General features: G+C 44.4%; 1 protein-coding gene across 1 annotated transcript in view; it reads left to right on the top strand.

Moving 5' to 3' along the window:
- HS6ST1 (heparan sulfate 6-O-sulfotransferase 1) overlaps window positions 1-9,853 on the top strand; it is a 264,364-nt gene extending 254,511 nt beyond the window's left edge. The window contains exon 2 of the mRNA XM_045030135.1: window positions 2,749-9,853. Coding sequence (XP_044886070.1) covers window positions 2,749-3,457 — 709 coding nt within the window. The 3' untranslated portion in view covers window positions 3,458-9,853. The remainder of the gene's footprint in view (window positions 1-2,748) is intronic.
- The last annotated feature ends 8,412 nt before the right edge of the window (window positions 9,854-18,265 follow it).

Below are 18,265 nucleotides of genomic sequence, written 5' to 3'. Positions count from 1 at the left end.
ACCAGCAGATCAGTTTCTATCTTTTGAGGAGAATTGGTTGCTATTTCAATCTTCTGCTGTGCTGGAAAGTGAGCCCTCCAAATCTTCCAGGGCCCACCATACCCATGATGCCACCCATTGCTGGAATCTTAGCGAGAGACCACACATTGTAAAATATTTGCTAGTACTCCCCCTCCATTAAAATAGCTTTTGCAGTCATCCTGGGGAGAAGGGGATATTGCTTTTTAATCCTTTCATTTCTGTGCCCTACTGCAGCTTTTGCACGATACCAGGATGTAGCATAGTAATGCTGAAGTGCTAGTTTTCTCGGTTTTAATGGAATGTTGGCATTTCGAGACATTATATGGGGCAGCATCTGGAATGTTAAGTTTTTCTTCGTATACTAGGTACATTTTATCTCTGCAGTTAAGTTGGCCAGTAGATGGTCTTGTGGTTAAGGCACTGGACAGTGGCTCAGGATATTCAGATTTAGTTCCTAGCTCTGCCATAGACTTCCTGTGTGATCTTGCCCAAGTCACTTAATCTCTCTGGACCACACTTCTCCATATGTAAAATTGGCATACTAATGCTTCCTTTTTCCCCACCCTTGCTTACTTAGATTATAAGCTCTTCAGGGCAGGGACTATCTCTTCCTATGTCTTTGTATGGTACCTAGCACAATGAGACCCAGAACTTGATTGAAGCTTCTAAGTGCTACCATTATCCGCATAAGATACAGTTTTATAACTACTTCATGAAAAATGCCCTTTGGATTCCATGGGAGTAAATTAAAAAAATAAATAAAAAGTCCACTACAGTTCACACGTCAAAAAATGTGAGCTGTGTTTAGTGTCAGGGTCTGTCACTTGAACATCTGGCATCCACTGGGGCTTTCCTGGGCTTTCCACTGTCATATTTTATCCCCATCTGTTAGAGGTTTCTTAGCGCTGCTTATATAAACCATAGCTGCATCCCAGTCAGGGGAGATGAATCACTGTTATGGGTTGCAGTGTAAAAGGAAGAGAGGGAAACTTTAGGGAGGTTCCTTCTCCCCGCTCCTCCCCCCCCCCCAATGTTTCTCTGTTAGACAATGCAATGCTTCTGGAGCAGGGTGAGATTGACAACCTCCCATGAATAGCAGACATTCTTTCCAGCTGTGGTCACAAAAACAGAAAGTGAAAGAGTAATTGGGGCCTGATCCAACACTCACTGAAGTTGATAGACTCTGACTCACTGTTGTGGGCTTTAGATGCGGCTCTTAGAGAATTAATAGGAAAGTGTGCAGAATGTTTTCTTTCCCAATTAGATTTCCTGGGCAAGGTCTTTGATGCATTTTCTTTAATTTAGATTGCTCCATCTCACACAGCAATGTGCGTGACCATTAGGAAGCATAACATGGAGGGCGTTGGGAAAGTACGAGTGTGCGCTAACTTTAGCCAAGACAGAATTTTTTACTTGGCATTTTTATTTTCTCTAAAAACAGGGCAGTGCCCTCATAACCTGCTCTAATGTCCGTCACATTTATATCTATCTAGCCATCCCAGCAATGCAGCAAGCTGTAGCAGCATTCCACAGACCCTTGTTTAGCAAGAAAAGAATTCTGCTCCTGTCCTCACACTACATCCTTCTTGAAGGACAAGATATAAAGTATCCCATGTCTCGTGTTATTCCAGTAAAGCTCCTTGTGCTCCTACCTGGAGATGACATCACACAGTTGGATAAGCCTGGGGCCCCTCGGTGGATCTAATACCCAGCCTACTTTAGCAGCTAGAAGCCTTTCACACCAAGGCTCTGATCCAGTGTCCACTGAATTCAGTGAAAGAACTCCAGTGGGCCTTGCAGTCAGGCTCCAGTTAGAACTGGTAATTGGCTACCCTTATTATGAGAGATGAAGAACATTTGGGTAGCCACACACACCATGAACTGAGGCTGCAGTGACTCTTTGCACACCGTAGGGTATCAGACAGACAGTTTAAGGTGCCATTTGCATTTTAATACACTTCACTACACTCGGAGCTATGAAAATATATTCTCTCTCTATGTATGTTGTTCTTGACTGCCTTGCCTTTGTACCCATCCCATTTGCATATCAGAATTTTTCTCATGTTTTGTTTGCATTTGTATGGATCAACTGAAATGGGAGCTATCAGGTGCTGGGGGTAGAATCTCACTCACTCTGCTTATCTGTTTCTACAGAGAGTGATTTTTCTTCCTGATTTCCCATTTAAAAAAAAAAAGTGTTGCTGCTCCATTTCTCAATGCAGACTTCTGTGTTTCAGTTCAGCAGTGAGATAAACAAAGTGCTAGGTGGTCCACTCAGTAGATCGGTGTGGTGATAGTGATTGGGTCAGTTTATAAATAAATCATTTATTGGCCAGTGCTATAGAGTGAGTCTTGGCTGACTCTGGAGGTGCATGTTAGTGTGAAAGGCCAGTCAGACCCTAAAGCCAAAGTTGGTCTATGAGGCTGGTAGATCAGTTGAATCTTGATGATTTGTTCTGACATTGCAGTCTGTTGCTGGAAAGCGATATCCCAGAGAGAGAGAGTTCTGACTTGGTGTGACTAAAATGGAAAAGACGAGTTATAAGGAGAACATAGTCCTGGTATCACTCATTGCTTAGCAGTACAGATTCTAGGAAGAAAAGAATCTGTGAGAGGTAAATTAAATGAATGCTGAGACACTGACTGTTGCTGTTCTGTGCCATAAATCCCAGCTTGCCACATAACAGTTTGTCACATGCTGAATATTTTTTTTTCTTCTTCTTGTAGAAAATTTTACTACATCACGCTGCTGAGAGACCCTGTGTCCCGTTACCTCAGTGAATGGAGGCACGTCCAACGAGGAGCTACCTGGAAAACTTCCTTGCATATGTGTGATGGTCGGACACCAACCCCTGAAGAGCTGCCATCATGCTATGAAGGCACAGACTGGTCAGGATGCACGCTGCAGGAGTTCATGGATTGCCCGTATAACTTGGCAAACAACCGCCAAGTGAGGATGTTGGCTGACTTGAGCTTGGTGGGCTGCTACAACATGTCTTTTATCCCTGAGAACAAGCGAGCACAGATCCTGCTAGAGAGCGCAAAAAAGAACCTTAGAGACATGGCCTTTTTTGGCTTGACAGAGTTCCAGAGGAAGACTCAATACCTGTTTGAGAGAACTTTTAATCTGAAATTCATCAGGCCCTTCATGCAGTACAACAGTACAAGGGCAGGCGGAGTGGAGGTGGATAACAACACCATACGGAGGATTGAGGAGCTCAATGACTTGGACATGCAGCTCTATGACTATGCAAAGGACCTTTTCCAACAGCGCTACCAGTACAAGCGGCAGCTGGAGAGGATGGAGCAAAGGATAAAGAATCGGGAAGAGAGGCTTCTTCACCGGTCCAACGAGGCACTTCCCAAGGAAGAGACAGAAGAGCAAGGACGCTTGCCCACTGAGGACTACATGAGCCATATTATAGAGAAGTGGTAGCCTAGGCAGACTTTTATACTGAATGGGATTCTAGGGTTTCCTGTTAAAAGATCATGGAAATAAAAATACAAAACCACCCACAACAAATCTTTTATTTAAAAGCAAGTCTGTAAAACAGAAGGTAGCATTCTTCTTTAAACAATGGGTCTTTTTACTGTTTCTTACAAGACCAATGAGATTCTTAAAAAAATAAATAAATACTTAAAAAAATAAAAAAGGGTCAACATTATAACTCAGATTTAAAAATGCACAAATTCAGCCACCCACTTATGAGGCCAAATACAATGTAATGTTTCTTATCCTCCCAAATTCAGAAACAGACGGCAGAGGTTGGATCTTTTATTAATCTGTTTTTCCCCTGAGTATAAAGACAGATATACAAACACACACCTGTATATAGATAATTTTTTTAATCAAGGTTTCCCTTTGTTTCCCTTCTGTTTGGTGGGGGGAGGGTAATGGGTTATTTTTGTTTTGCTAAAGTAAGGATAGTAGTGGCAAAGTTGATTGCATGCTAAGCTATTAGGGTATGATCTAGTCACGGGGGCAGCTGCTCAGGCTCAAATGGCAACCACTGTCAAGAAAATGGAGCAGAATAAAAATAAAAGAAGAAAGACAGCAGAGGATGAGAAACATTAAAGCAAATTGACTGTGGCCTAGAATATATACTTAGCACAATGGTTTTGATACATTGCACTGGTGTCGCACACGTACGCCACTTTACCATAGTAACAATAGTTAGTGAATTCATGCCCAAACATCCCCAGCTTCTGCTTCACAAAGAAGTTCCAAAAGCCAAATAAAAGCCAACCAAATTCCACGTAGAGTCACACACGTACACACAGATGGAATCTTGTCACCCCTTCCCATGTGCAGTACATTCCTTAATCAATGTAACTTGTAAACAGCACATGAAAATCCTTTTCTGTACATAAAACAAGCCAAGCAGAGAGAGAGAATAGCATCACTCCCGCATGCACCTGCATCAGGTAGAGTTCCAGTAGTACCCTGCAAGTACTCAGTTATCAATGGAGACATGTTTATTTTGCTGGGGCGTGTGTGTGTGTGTGTGTGTGAGAGAGAGAGAGAGAAATGAGATCTTAATTACAGAGAACATGCACTTACCCATACCTAAATTTCAAAAATGCTATTTTTTTTTAAAGATAAATTATGTTCCCAATCCTGCTCCCACCAAAGTCAATAGCAAAACTTCCACTGATTCCCAAGGGAGCAGTCGGGGACCTTGTTCCAGGGCAATAAGATTCCCTGCTACTGGTCTGAATTAATCTGGTGACAGTGTATGCTGAATTTGGCAGAATGGCCTTTTCTGTGGATCTTATTTTAAACAAGGTGCACTCATAAACCTGGAAAGAGAAATCCGGGGTAATGGTTTTCAGTCTCAGGCCCTGATCAGACCAGCACCCGTCTTATTTTGAGAGAGTCTGGTAACTTTCATTCCCCAGTCTGGTGGCAGTCTAAGCAGCTTCTGCCAGCTCAGATCGATTCAAAGAACAGCAGCGGATTGTCACATTTCCCCCACACTGTTCAAATCCGTCTATTTTTTGTCGTTGCTATTGCTATTCCAAGCACTTCCGCATTGGTCTGAAACGTGGGAAAGGAGCAGGTTTTGTCTGCTCCATACGTCACCCATTCTTACTTGGCCCCAAGGACCTGAACTGGCTACTGTTTAGGGTGAAGTATGAATCAAATGGGAGACACCTTGATTTTCAGAGGCTGTGTTAACTGCAGATCTAATATGACAGTGAAATCACAGGAGGAGAGGCAGAGAGATGATATATTCAGCTGCAGCATGTCCTTTTTACAGAGTTGTCTTTCCCTTTACAGGAATGTACTGAAGTGTTGCTCGCTTTGTATTTTAATTTTCTCTCTGCCTTTGCATGCTGTTACCAACCCTGTAGAATTCAAATGGAGTTTTGCAGGGGAGGTGGATGCCTGCTGCAGTAGCTGCCTGATTTCCACGACATAAACTGCGAGCAACACAGCTTGTTTTTGTAGGTGCTCGTCCCTAAAAGAGAGGAAAGATGACAGAGCATCTGGACAGAGAACCTGAGCAACACTTGAGGTTAAAACATAACCCTATTATGGCTCTGATCCAAAGCCCATTGAAGTCAGTGGGAGTCTTTCGTGATTTCAGTGGGCTTTGGATCAGGCCCTCACAGCCTGGGCCAGCAGAGTACTTACACATCTTAACTTTAACCATAGTGAGACATGCTGAAGTGCTGTGTTACATCAGGCTTATCAATCAACACCTGCTAGTGTCATTCTCTTTAAGGGTCTGTCAGTGTTTCCATTAAGAGCCACTCCCGGTTTTCAGAGGTGTATAACGTGGCCATAAATATTTATTCCAGGCTGAAATGTGGAAACCAAAACCTCCCCCTCAAAGGAATTTGGTCTGGGGGCAGAGGGTGTTACAAACCTCTAAATTCCAGGATTAGGAATAACAATGTTTGCTAGTTCCCAGCGCTCATGTATGTTGCTGTAACTAAAGAAAACATTGATTTTTACAAAATGCAATTTTACAGGCTGTTTATCCACAAAACTATACATGAGCTATAAAAAGCAACTGTTTTATGTGCACACTATCAAACTTTACCCGTAGGCTTCTCACTGTGCATTCAGTGTTATGGATCCATAATGCACAAACAGTTACTAAACTAATCCATATTCAGAGTAGGCATCCAAACAGCTCCACAAGAGAGCATGCTGTGCATGCTTGTGCAGTACTGCATACACTGGTACTGAGTTCTGAGGATAATTATTATACTGAGGGCTGAATTCTGCCTTCATTTACACAAAGGTTGACAATGAATGGAGCTGCCCAAGCAAGGCTGGCAGTAGAATTTGGCCCAGTCTGGCTAGGTTATTTCTGCATTATGGGCTCTAAATAACTGGCTGAATTTTAGTGGATCTGTCTACATGGTTCAAAATTAGAAGGAACCTCTGACCTCAAGAGCGTGTCAGTGGTAGACTTCAACATTTGCTTTGTAATATATTACAGTAACCAACACATGAAATGAAACTACAGAGTATTGTTAACAGTTCACTTAAACCCACAAAAGGAAGAAGAGAGAGGTCTGATGATTTCTAGTGGTCTGAGCTCAGTCGAGAGAGTCAGAAATTTCCATGTTCAAATCCTGGCTCGGACACATCCCTTCAGCTCTGCCTCAGTTTCCCCATCTGCTCATTGGGAATAACAATACTCACTGCTAAGAAGTGTTGTGAGGGTTAACTAGTGCAAAGTGGTGCAAAGATAAATTCTAAGTGTGATTAAAGGAAACAAAGGATACCCAGCCTGCTATGGCCAGTTGTTTGGCCAAAGACCTTACACTAATTAACTCTTAAGGGCTGGGTGCCAGGCAGTAAACTGTAGGACACATCACTTCTCTGACACAGAATTTTCTTGCTTTAGTGGGCTTAAAGGAGCTTCCTTGACATAGTGTGAATGTAGTTTATTGTGATTTATATGTACTACGATTTGGAGTGGTACCAGTTTTTAGGAGCAGATTATTTGATTCTACAATAACATGAAAAATGTATGTGTAGTTTTAAAATTAATAGACACCATCTGCTTTAAGAAACTCCACTGGAATTATTGGCCAGATATTTTGTTGTTAAATATGTGCCCCTCCCTTCCAATACATTTCCCCTGCTGCTCCCTGAACTTTCTCTACATTTAGAGCTTCTTATATAAAATGCTCCTTCATTAAGCAGGAAATATTTCATAATAGCAATAGGTGTAGTGAAGACAATTACGAGATTCTGACACAGACTCCCATTGAATTCAATGGGAGTTGAATCCGGTCCCAAGTCAATACAACACTTGCTATTACATTGTTTTCCTGATATGATTGCAGGGAGCTTCCAGGGAAAGTCTTCACTGCAGTTGGGATCTTTATGGAATGTTAATGGGAATTTATCCAAGCAGTAATGCTTAGTGTGAGTGGTTACATTGGAGAGATGCACTGTTGCCACCAGTGAAAGACCATGGCCTGACTCTCCATTTTCTTAGAGTTTATGTTGTCATTACACCTGTGCAAAAAGAGGTGTGACATGCTCCCACCAGTGTGCAGAGAATTCTGATCCAGTAGCACGTCACTTTCACTTTGCACAGCTATAAGTGCAAGAACGAGGCCTCCGTATGCTTTTAGACTCCTGAAAAGAGAAACTTCACTGCTTGAAGTGTGTTGTTGCTGATGAGCCTGAATTTGAATGGTTATACTGAATGAGATTCCTGCCCACACAAACACTAGCCAGCCAATTAGATGCCCCTTTTCGCCATGCCCATTGAAGAATGTGCAGTATTGACTGGAAAGGATGCTATGTCCTGTAACTTTTTGCCCAGTCAGTCACTTACATTGTAGAGGTAGGCAAAACATCTCACAACAAAGGATTCTTTGTGAATGAAATACCATTTAGCATAGGTCATTTTTCTGGTCTTTGTTTCCTTTCTTCTCAGGCTGGTCTCTCTTCCATAGCATCCCTGCCCAAGTTTTTGTTAGAACCCTTTGAAAGCAAAATTTTGGAGTGAATTTAGTGTGATTCAGACTGTGTCACCCCTGCAAGCTGCAGTCCCATGCACGGGTGCTGGAACAATTTGTGAAGTGGGGGTTCTGAGAGCCACTGAACCAAACTGTAAACCCTGTCTATGATGGAAACCACTTCAAGCCAGAGCATGCAGCAGCACCTCCAGTACCCCTAGTTCCAGCACCTATAGTCCAATGTCTATCCACAAAAGGACAGCATAGGCAATAGCATCAAAAGCCTCCAGTGTGCTTTTTGAACCTTTCTTACAATTCAGACTCCATGGTCATTCGCTTCTTAGCTTTGTTCCTCTGCTGGCATCACAAGCAAGAAAGTACGGCTGTCAATAGCGATGCAGACACTTGTCCATTAGAAACTAGATTGAGGCACAGAGATCACCTGCTCACTTGACCACTGAACAGCTATCAGATGGTATTGACTGTGTTATTACTGAGCAAGGTATGACTTTAATTTGTGACAGAGTTAAAAGGCTCCATTGCCTTTTATTACCAATTCTTTGAGCCAGCTCCCCCTCTGGAATTTTTTGACGGTAACAATTAGGTAGCACTACAGTAATCTGCACACAGGCTTACTAAATGTAGTATTTCAAAGGATGTGTTTTGGCATGCAGTCCACATAATTTGCTGCATTCAAATCACAGTGCTACTGGGTTAGCTTTTGTTTTTGTTAATATTAGCATATCATGTTCCAGTAGCAGAAATTAACACGAGATTTGCTTGCTGAATGCTAGAGCCAGGCCTTTGAAGCACAGCTCAGTTAGCAGTAGTTCCTGTTAAAGCAATGATCAGTGGGTCCCTCACACACAATCAGAGTTATCTGTGGCTGCCTGTTTGTCCTGCCTACAGGAACTCTGGCAAGGGGAACGTGGTCCTTATAACCACCTGGGTATTAAAGCTTGCTTTGCCCACCCTAAGGGTGGTGGTTTTCAGTACAATTCTTAGCTATCCAAGATGAAAAGCATGATTTGCAATCAAGCCTTTTTCTTCCCCCAAGTCCCCACTTCCTCAGCCCTCCCAGGGGTCCCTTCTACATACTGGATTGAGAGAGCTGTACTATAATTAATTTTATATTAAAATGGTTTCTGAGCATGATTTGTTTTGTACATATTGGAATATGTTTTTAACTTATTTTTATTGCCCCTTTTCATTCATTTTAATTGCTTTTTTTAAAAAAACAACTCCTCAAATGTGAAGTTTCTGTGTGTATAGTCTGCCAGGCAAATGAACAGCAGCCACAGGATTTACCACCAGTTTTATTGGTAATGGATCTGATTTTGTGTTGATGTCATTTGCTTTTGTCTGAGGTTTCGCTTGTGTTCTCTTTAATTTCCACTCTGCTGTACAAGGAGTACAGCAGAGGTAATGGACAATGGAGACAGAGCATTCATTTCCTTCCCCTTTCTTGTGTGTTTTATCTACCGAGGAACTCAGTTCTTATCTCTAGGAGTTGTGTGACTGAGGGTAAAAACTAAAATTGAAATAAAACCCTTCACTCCTGTTTTCCCCCCAGTTGTAGATCAAACAGATTCAGCGTCTTTTAAAAAGAATAGTGGCTGAGGCCATCCACCTAAGTGTTTCCATTGGGCTGAATCTGTATGGTTTGCACTTTCATTTCGGGAGCTAAAAAACCTGTTTAACTTAAGCCAAGTACCACTTAAAGCTTTATATATTTATTTATAGCATCCTACAAAAAGAAGTGTTAAGGTTTGTTTATTTTCTTTCCACAACAAAAAAAAATTAATTCAAAATAATAATCTAATTGTTTTTGTCTAGATCAAGAATGAATGTTAGCAGATGAAATAAACCCTAAAAACGAGCCTTTGTTGTGTGTGTTATCCTTGCCATTGGCCTTTTGGAACCTCTATTCTCCAGTGATTTGGCTGCCATTTTGACAATGTGATACGTCTCACTCTGCTGTATTACATGGTAATAAAGCTGCCAGTGGGCCTGATAGAGGGGCCTTGGTTTCAGATGTTCTGCACAGAAAACTTACACTTCTACCAAGGAAACAGAAGCAGTACAGCCAATTTATCCTTAGCGTGACACAAAATGTAGCAAAAAAATCCTGCCGGCCACTGGTCATTCAACTTTCTAAATGAGTTTACTTTAACTCTGAAAATCCATGCGCCCCTCCCACCATCCTGTTTGCTTTTCACACATATTCTGGTGTACAAATTTATAGGCAGGAATGTTCAGCAAAACAGTGAATGTTATGCAAGTATTGAACATTCACAGGAAATTCTTATATTAAAAAATATTCCCAAAAAATGTATTCTGAGAGTTACTTTTCCAAGCAGGAAATAAAACTATACTGTGTTAAATAGCACAGCAACAATTTTAAAATATTTTATTTTATTTATTTATTGGGAAACCAGTTATAAGGTTTAGGAGTAAAGGGGGAAATTATGATATTCTACACAAGCTCCTTCCACAATCCCAAACTCCACTTACAATCAGAGACTAGTCAGATGTTTCTGCTCAAATTGCCGCTGGTGCAATAATTAATAATCCTGGCATTTATACAAGCATCACTAGACTTCAGAGTTAACATCACATGCAAAGGACTATAGCTTTATACCTTCAGAATTATAATGTCTGATTTTCTTCTCACACCACAGGTAAATCAGAACTTCAGAACTGATGGGAGTGAGTGGGAAATCAGGCCCTTCATTTATATTTGTAGAGTCAGGAACAAAGCATTGCCCCAGTTCCCATTCAGAAGGACTTACCCCTCCCACTCCTCAGAAAAGCTAGATTTCAAGTTATGTTCTGTAGACTGACGGAGTTACCAGATAAGCACTAATATGGAAGTACCATCTCAGTTTGCTCTCTGGAGAAACTGAAGTAAACAGAAGATAAATAATTTACTCTCAGTCATGAAGAGAATCTACTGCACATCTTGAGCTAGAGCCCAGCTCTCTGTCCCATGCTCTAACCACAAACTCATACTGCTCCCTGACTGGAGATTATTAGGTTTAACCCTTCACCTCTTTTTTTCCCTTGCGTTAGTAAATGGTTGAAAAAATCAGCAATGTCCACACCCTTCCTGCAGATAAAAGCCAACATTACAAATGTGAGTGGTGCAAGTTTTACAAGTGTTACAGGTGCCATCTGTAGCCAAAGGATGTTAAGCAATAAAGTCTATTTATCTGTACGTGTCAGTAAGAAAACGATCCACTGAGGTATCATCTAAGCAAATTTTATAGTACAGAGAAAAAGTTAAATAAGCACCATCCCAAGTGTTTTGACCATCAAATAATTTTGAAATGCAGTAACTACAATATTTCAGAGTTTGCTATCTAGTCTCCTATAGGATTCAAAACCTCATCAGTTTGAAAGCAATAATTGGCTTCTGCCTCTTCCCTCTCCCTCACCCCCCTAATGTATGGTCACAGCTCATTGCACAGAAGTTTGCCTGAAGTTCCTTCATTGATATTGGGATGCAAGTAGCACAATGAGTAACAGAAGGAATGGGCTACATGTACATACTGCAAGTCGCTGCAGAACTATCCCTGGTGTCTGAGGTCATCATTCTGTTTCTACTGAGCCGAATGGAAAGCTACAGTCCAGCTGATACAATTCTCACTCAACCTGAGGAATAGCTCTGCTGCTTTGTATAGATGGGAAGATTTTGCTTGCTGCTATCATGCTGGTTGATTGGCCGAGCAAACTTGAAGTAGGTAGAGTAGAACCTCAGAGTTACGGACACCTTGGGAATAGAGGTGATCCATAACTCGGAAATGTTCGTAACTCTGAACAAAATTTTATGGTTGTTCTTTCAAAAGTTTACAACTGAATATTGATGTAATACAGCTTTGAAACTTTACTGCAGAAGAAAAATTCTGCTTTTAACCATCTTAATTTAAATGAAACAAGCACAGAAACTGTTTCCTTACCTTGTCAAGTCTTTTTATAACCTTCCCTTTATTTTGAGTAGTTTGTTTAACACAGTACTGTACAGTATTTTCCTTTTTGTTTTTTTGTTGTGTCTGCTGCCTGATAACGTACTTCCAGTTCCAAATGAGGTGTGTGATTGACTGGTCAGTTCGTAACTCTGGTGTTTTTCCGTATAGGGAACTGGTCATGTATGGCTGTGGCTGGGCTTTCAACCTTAACAGTGAATAGCTGCATCCATGCACCAAGTGTTCTGGATATGTTGGTATTGTCTTCCACTCAACCAGGCAGAAGAGAAGCACAAGGGATTTGATTGCTGTCACTCCACAGCTTTTGTTTGAAAAGGAAGGAATGATGAGAGAGAGCTGCATTTGGGCACAAGGACAAATCTGTGTTAATTTCATGAGGCATATCAGTCCTCCCTTAGAAATGCTGGAAAGAGACAACGGGGGGTGGGGGGGGGAGGGAGGAAAGTGGTCTGTCATGCCACAGTTTAGTATGGGTCATGGATTCACAAATACAGTGAGGAGAGTGAAGGCAGGTGTAATCAAGAATAGAGCGTAAGGATATTAAAAAAGACAATTTGAAATCCAATTAAGTCAAGGTGTACTTTTGAGTTCCAACATTAGCTTTAAAATTAAATAAAATCTACCTTTAGGGACAAAAAATGTGGCAACCCCTAAAAGACTGACTCTAACCAACACTGAAGTCCCATCTCTGCTGAGCTCCTAACCTGGATTGACCTCTGGGCCCCTGGACTGGTGAGAACCCCACCTTAGCTTTATAGTCACTTGGTTCTGCTTACTGATTTGATTTGCCAATCAGTTGCCACCACCTCCTTCTCCATGCAAATATCCTTTTTCTTCTATGTATATTTTCCCCATTAAGTATCAGAGAGGTAGCCGTGTTAGTCTGGTTCTGTAAAAGCAGCAAAGAATCCTGTGGCACCTTATAGACTATGTTGCAAAACGTCTGTTAGTCTATAAGGTGCCACAGGATTCTTTGCTGCTTTCCCCATTAAAACACTTTCCCACCTTTTTTACTTCCTTCTGAGCAGAAAAAGGATACCAGCAAAAAACCCACCCCTATAAACAAACCAAGCAAAACTGATAAAGTTGTCTCTCTTCTTTATAGTGGTGTCAACCCCAAGCAGTCAAAAATCCTGTTTAAAAACAATCAATTTGCCTTTCTTTTTATTTGCGTTCTGGCTTTTGCACCTGGAGGGGTTAGGGGAGGGTGTCTCATATTCAAGCATTTCTCCACACCCATGATAGCTAGAAAGCTGAGATACTATTGTAGTCACCTGCCTCCAGGGTCTAGGGCAGGGGTCTCAAACTCAAATGACCCCGAGGGCCGCATGAGGACTAGTGCATTGGCCCGAGGGCCGCATCACTGACACGCCCCCTTGCTGCCCCTGGCCCCACCCCAATCCACCCCTTCCATGAGGCCCCGCCCCTGCCCTGTCTCTTCTCCACCTCCTCCCCTAAGCGCGCGCAGTTTTAATAAATATATACACTCAGTAATGCACCTCACTCAAAGGACAAAACACGCACTTAGATTTACTGCCTAAGGCTCTGGGAGGGAGTTTTGGGTGGGGGAGGGGGTCTGGATGCAGGCTCTGTGCTCGATGCAGGCTCCAGGCTGCGGCAGGGGGTGGGGGTGCAGGCTTTGGGACGGAGTTTGGGGATAGGAGGGAGTGCAGGGGTGAGGGTTGTGGGGCTGAGGGCGAGGGGTACATGATGCAGGAGGGGGCTCAGGGCTAGGGAAGAGGGTTGGGCTGTGGGGTGAGGGCTGTGGATGAGGGGTTCATGATGCGAGGGGGCTCAGGGCTAGGGAAGAGGGTTGGGCTGTGGGGTGAGGGCTGTGGATGAGGGGTTCATGATGCGAGGGGGCTCAGGGCTAGGGAAGAGGGTTGGGCTGTGGGTGAGGGCTGTGGATGAGGGGTTCATGATGCAGGAGGGGGCTCAGGGCTAGGGCAGAGGTTTGGAGTGTGGGGTGAGGGCTGTGGATGAGGGGTTCATGATGTGGGGGCGCTCAGGGCTGGGGCAGAGGATTAGGGTGCGGGGGGATGAGGGGTTCATGATGTGGGAGCGCTCTGGGCTGGGGCAGAGGATTAGGGTGTGGGGGGATGAGGGCTCTGGCTGGGGCTGTGGTTTAGGGTGGGGGGGGATGAGGGGTTCATGATGTGGGGGTGCTGAGGGGTGGGGCGGAGGGTTAGGGGGCGGGGGAATGAGGGCTCTGGCTGGGGCTGAGGGTTTGGGGTTGGAGAGGCTCAGGGTAAGGGAAGCCTGCCTTGCCAGTACTGGCGGAGGGCAGGCACTAGGACCCTGCACCCTAATCCTCAGCCCCAGCCAGAGCCCTCATCCCCCCACACCCTAATCCTCTGCCCCAGCCCTGAGCGCCCCCACATCATGAACCCCTCATCCCCCCGCACCCTAATCCTCTGCCCCAGCCCTGAGCGCTTCCCTCCCCCGCCCCCCAGCCCGGCCCCGGCGGGTCCCGCTTCCGGCCCCGGCCCCCTTCCCCCTTACCCGAGCGCGTCTCCGGCGGTCCCGCTCAGAGCCGCGTGTTGAGGGGGCGGGGCTGGGAGCTCCACGCCGAGCGCAGCGCTCAGCCCAGAGCTCCCAGCCCCGCCCCCTCCCCACGCGGCTCGGATCGGGGCGGGGCTCAGGCGCTCGGACGGAGACTCGGCGCTCTATGCGCCGAGGCTCCAGGAGAGGGGTGGAGGCGGGAGCCTCCGCTTTTCTCTTGGGGGGCCCTGCGGAGCTCCCCTGGGGAGCTCCGCGGGCCGCAGGGAAGAGCTCCGCGGGCCGCATGCGGCCCGCGGGCCGCATGTTTGAGACCCCTGGTCTAGGGCTTCAAGAATACTATAAAAAACAATGGGACTCAATAAAAGTATGAGAATTGCCAAAACTATGGCTTAGGCTTTCCACTCAGTGGGAAGCAGCAGTGTTGTTGCTGTTCCGTACTGCATTCCTAACAGCAGGTGGTGCTGTGTGAGGGTATAAATAGCAGCCTGCACACAGCTGCAAGCCCATTCTCATTGGTCCAAAATGGAGTCTAGCTCTCAGCAGGGAACACTGTGGATTTCCCTGGTTCCAGAGAAGATGGTGTCAATAGAGCTGCCCCGAGGTAAGAATGGCCAAGTGCCTACTCCTCCAACTGGAAGAAGCCAATTGTACAATGTGTACCCTGTGGCTGCCCTCCTTGGAAACTCTGTAATTCAGTAGAGGGCAATTAGTGCAAATACCATTCCTTGTTACATGGACACTCCCCAAAGCTGCCCTGTGGCTGTCTGCATTGCCTGTGGCCGGTTGCTCCATCACAGGTTCACCCCACTCTTTCCTGCTTTTTTTTTTGTTTTTTGTTTTTTTGTTTAGCTACTCCAGAGTAGGGTGCAAAGGCAGGAGGGGAAAGAAATCTGACTTCCCTCTGGGAAGCAATGGTACAAAGGAAGCAAATGGGAGGAGGCTGGTTGCTTTCAGTGTCATAAATCCAGGTGTAGGATTAAATGAATTTGGTTGGGCTTCGGTTAACAGGGTGCCACAGAACCCAAAGAGCAATATAGGAACTGTGCTATTTCACAGGCTCTGATCAGGAGGGACCCAGGAATACTGTCTGGGGCAGGGACTATCTTCTGTTCTGTGTTTGTGCAGAATGGGATCCTGGTCTGTGAATGAAGCTCCTGGGCACTACTGTAATACATAATAATAATAATAGGTAACAGTCTCTATAGTAACTATCAGCTCTGTATACTTGGGGAACCAGGGCCCAGTATACAGCCTGACTCACGAAAGACCTCTTCCCCCCTGCCCCCGGCCTCTGCTTGAACCAAAGCTGATCAGAAGATAGACTTATGAAAAGGCAGGAAGAGACACACCTAAACCCCTCTGGATAAGGTGACAGGATTCAGGAAACTCCCCTAGCCTCATTTGCATTGGAGATGGCACTGGGAGGAATCCCCATAGCATACAGAATGGAGAACAGAGATTCCACGGCATGAACCGCGTGGAACTCTGGGACCAGGAAAGCACTGCATGAGGGGAAACGCTGCTGCAGATGTTAATGAACTCATGCGTGCATACACCCAGCTAGTAGTTATCAGACCAATTCTAGTAATAAATCCTTTATTGGTATCCAAAATACTGAAGCAGCCTAATTGCATTGTGAGCTCCCTGGAAGGAACACCGCCCATAGCCAGGAATGATCAGTTCCTATTGTCTAGCCCAGGGGTCGGCAACCTTTCAGAAGCGGTGTGCCGAGTCTTCATTTAATCACTCTAATTTAAGGTTTTGCGTGCCAGTAATACATTTTAACGTTTTTAGAAGGTCTCTTTCTATAAGTCTATAATATATAACTAAACTATTGTTGTATGTAAAGTAAATAAGGTTTTTAAAATGTTTAAGAAGTTTCATTTAAAATTAAATTAAAATGTAGAGCCCCCCCGGGCCGGTGACCAGGACCTGGGCAATGCGAGTGCCACTGAAAACCACCCCTGGTCTAGCCTGAACAAAACAACTTTGGTTTACTCCCTTGAGCCATCAGTTTACCCATAAACAAATCTAGTGTTCTCCCTTGAATCATTCTTCTTTCCCTACAAAAAATCCTACCCCCGCTCAAGTCAGTGTTCTGAGGCCTGTATCCAACATCTGCATCAGTTTCATTGAGACTTCATCTTCTCCTGACTGATAATGCTGGGTGCTCTGCCTGTCTCCAGCACTCCGGACCCCCAGCTACCACCACCACCTGGGACCCTCGGTCGATTCAAGCTTCACGGAGTGGTGTGCTTTCTCTCTGTACAGCCTTCTGACCCTGACTTGTGTGATCAATTATAGTTTGATAAACCTGACTTTTATAATCAAATTTAAGTTAGATTTAATATTATAACTGTTTTGGGTTTTTTTGGCTCCCCTTGTATGGTTATTACCTGGCCCAAAAAAAAAAAACTTTCATGGTTAAGCTGGTTGCTTCTCTCTCTCTCCCCCACCCCCCAACCTCCAGTGGGTGTTTTTTAGCTTCCTCATTCGCTTTGCAGCAATGCTCTCCATACCTAAGCTAAAGATCTCTGCAGCACCCAAAAATCCTGTGGGGTTTGTTCATCAAGTGGGTTACTGCCAGAACAACTGTAACGTGAAAGTGGGGATAGGGACGTGCTGAACCTGGGACATATGAGGGTGGCAGCTTGGAAGTGCTGCTCGACCCAGCCTGCTGAATCCAGGGACATATAAGGGGTCAGCTTGGGAGTGCTGATTAACCTGGTCCTCTCAGATGCGCTCTGTTAATGTGTATGTGTGTTCAGCTGATTCTGGGGCTGGAAGAACCCAGCCCTGGGGAACCTAGGTCCTGCAGGATAGCTCCATTGGGAAGGAACTTGCAGAAGGGAGAAGTGCACTTCATATAAGAACACAAATGACACAAGCAGTACATTGAATTACAGAACCTCCCCCTCCCCCAAACACAGAAGAGTAACCCTAATAAATGAGCATACTCCAAAATAACAGGCAAATCTGGTAACAAGACTTGGACTGTTTATCATCTTATGGACAATGAAGGGGGTTGAATTGTTTGTGGGTTCTCCTGTGGTGCTGGGGAAGGCTGGTGTGAGGGGATGTATTAGCCATTCCCTTCATAGACTGGTGCATAATCAGAATGGGGGCTACCCATTTGAAAGGGATTTGGCTGCACCATTTTCTGTCAGAACATCAGGTTTGGGTTCAAGAATCCTTCACATGGTGTTGATTGAACTAAGGGCTTCCCAGTGCCTTTGAAAGTGACTTTATATATGAAGTATATTGGATTCTGCACACACAGTTCCTCAGAGGCATTGATTGTGTCATTGGGCAGTTTGGGATGGAGACTGGGTTCTTTCCTCTCCTCTTGCCCCCTCAGCAAGGAATATTTTTCCATAGCTGTTGCTTGTTCAGTAAGAAGAATACATAGCAGAGAAGAGACTGGCTTGCTGAGGCTAGGGTAAGAGAGGCAGCCATTGTGCTATGATTCTTGGCATATCCATTGTCACTCTTGCTGTGTTTGGACACTGTCTTTGCTATGGCTGAGTTGTAAATCACTCAGCAGCCCACAGTGCTGACTTGGAGTAGTTCCATAGCCTATTGCATAGATCCATAGGCTGCCAAGGAATATGTCTGGGAGCTGCAGACAAAGACCACAAAAGCTGGTGTCTGCAATCTTTGTTTTACTGATTTCTAGAGAAACTAAAATAAAATCTTAGTAAACTTACAGCTCTGCCCACTTTGGTCTAAAATATGGCTTAGTGAATTTTCTGCAGGAAAATCACACTTTAACAACTGCATTCCCCTCCTTATTAGAAGACTCTGATAGGAGTACTTCTAAG

Source organism: Mauremys mutica, chromosome 9 (genome assembly GCF_020497125.1).
Source record: "Mauremys mutica isolate MM-2020 ecotype Southern chromosome 9, ASM2049712v1, whole genome shotgun sequence".
Taxonomy (NCBI): domain Eukaryota; kingdom Metazoa; phylum Chordata; order Testudines; family Geoemydidae; genus Mauremys; species Mauremys mutica.
The sequence above is the reverse complement of the archived record's forward strand: the minus strand, read 5'-3'. Positions and strand labels throughout refer to the sequence as shown.